At 50.3% G+C, this 1,543-nt stretch overlaps 1 protein-coding gene across 1 annotated transcript in view; it reads right to left on the minus strand.

The window, feature by feature from the left end:
- Positions 1–269: 269 nt before the first annotated feature.
- Positions 270–1,543, minus strand: part of LOC123042789 (probable ubiquitin-conjugating enzyme E2 23) — a 4,339-nt gene continuing 3,065 nt past the window's right edge. The window contains exons 4-5 of the mRNA XM_044465166.1: positions 1,102–1,189; positions 270–983 (exon numbers count right to left, since the gene is read on the minus strand). Coding sequence (XP_044321101.1) covers positions 331–983; positions 1,102–1,189 — 741 coding nt within the window. The 3' untranslated portion in view covers positions 270–330. The remainder of the gene's footprint in view (positions 984–1,101; positions 1,190–1,543) is intronic.

The following is a 1,543-nucleotide window of genomic DNA, read 5'->3' on the forward strand; positions in this document are numbered from 1 at the left end:
TTGCGGATCATTTGTGCTTTGTCGAGCTGCCGTTGTTGGCATTTATCTCGTCTTTCTTTTTCTTTTGGGCTTGATATGCTGTTCGCCCCGGTAGTTATCTTGTGTCAGGTGGAAGTTGTTTTATAATATATAAAGTGGGGGAACCCTTCTCCGGCGGATGGCCGCCTCCCCCACTCATGTCCGTTAACAGATGCTGAAGCAAATTTGCGGGTTGGCGTTGGAGATGCCCTTACTCAAAAAATTCTCACGACAACACATGGAGTATTCTCTAGTACATCTGGCGATAAAATCAATAACAAAACAATGATACATATACGTAGTTTGTAAATGCTACCCTTGAGTGCCCATGTTTGTGAAGGCGGCCACGAGTCTGGGCACCAAGTTGGCAAGCGCGATCCTGAAGCCAGTGGAGCAAGGCAGCTCCATGCCCCCTTCATCGGCATGAATGCATCCCCGCAGGTACGCGTCGCACGCCATGAGCACGCGCCTCCCCCGCTGGCGGAAGTGGTCCGTGACGAACCCTTCGAAGCCTCGCGGCGGCTGACGAAGCAGGTGCAGCGCGGTTCGGAGAGTAAGTAGAAAGGCATTCTCGCTGTAGGGCAGTGCATTGCGGCGGCCCTCCGGCGTGTCCACCAGTGTCTCGTGGCCGGCCTCGTTGTAGTAAGGCTGGCCGTTGAGGACGAGCGCCTGGAGGGAGACGACAACCTGGAGCAGGCTTGACGTCCCGGGCGACCAGACCTCGGTGCCCTCGCCGCCGAAGGTGTTTAGCAGACTGAGGCACACTGTGCCGGAGGGGTATAGGTTTGGGTTCAGGCGGAGGCCGAAGGAGCGATAGTACACCCTGGGTGGCACGGCGGGGTAGGAGGGCGGCAGCTGCAGGTCGAAGAAGAAGAGCCCATGCTGGTACGGCGTCCCGCTGGCGCCCATCATGGCCGCCCGGAGTAGGTCCATCCGGTCCTCGTATGCCCGCACGTAGATGGTATCTGCAAGCATGCATAATATGTAGGTCGTCGATGCCAGTGCCAGTTCATTATTAATTGGGGCATTTATATGCATGGATGTTAATTACATGGAACAATAGGTTACAAGAGAGAGGCCAACCTGGTAAGCTATCCTCGAGTATTTTCCACTCTTTCTGAACCGTCTTAACCCAACTTTTTCCTCCGTTACTGCTGCCCTGCAATTTATTTGCAAACAACAAAGAGCTAGCACTGGTTAAGACTAGCCACAGTGGGAGTAACTTCATCAGTGACATCGAGTCCAACTCAATGTGGCAATGAGTTAATGAGAAGAGAGGTAGTTTGAGTAAGTTAGTTAGTTACTGTAACACCACATGTCTCAATGCAATATGAGTCTATAATCTAATAAATGAGGCTTTGCATGTTACCATATTTATATTACTACCCACTATGAAGGTAGTAATATAGTTTAGGGATATGTATATGTTACTCTTCATTGTGGCTAGTCTAACGTTTGTATCTTATCCGATCCTATATATGAAGAAAACTACTATTGAAAAATGACAAACACCTGTGAAAGTAGA

This window comes from Triticum aestivum, chromosome 2B, assembly GCF_018294505.1.
Source record: "Triticum aestivum cultivar Chinese Spring chromosome 2B, IWGSC CS RefSeq v2.1, whole genome shotgun sequence".
Taxonomy (NCBI): domain Eukaryota; kingdom Viridiplantae; phylum Streptophyta; class Magnoliopsida; order Poales; family Poaceae; genus Triticum; species Triticum aestivum.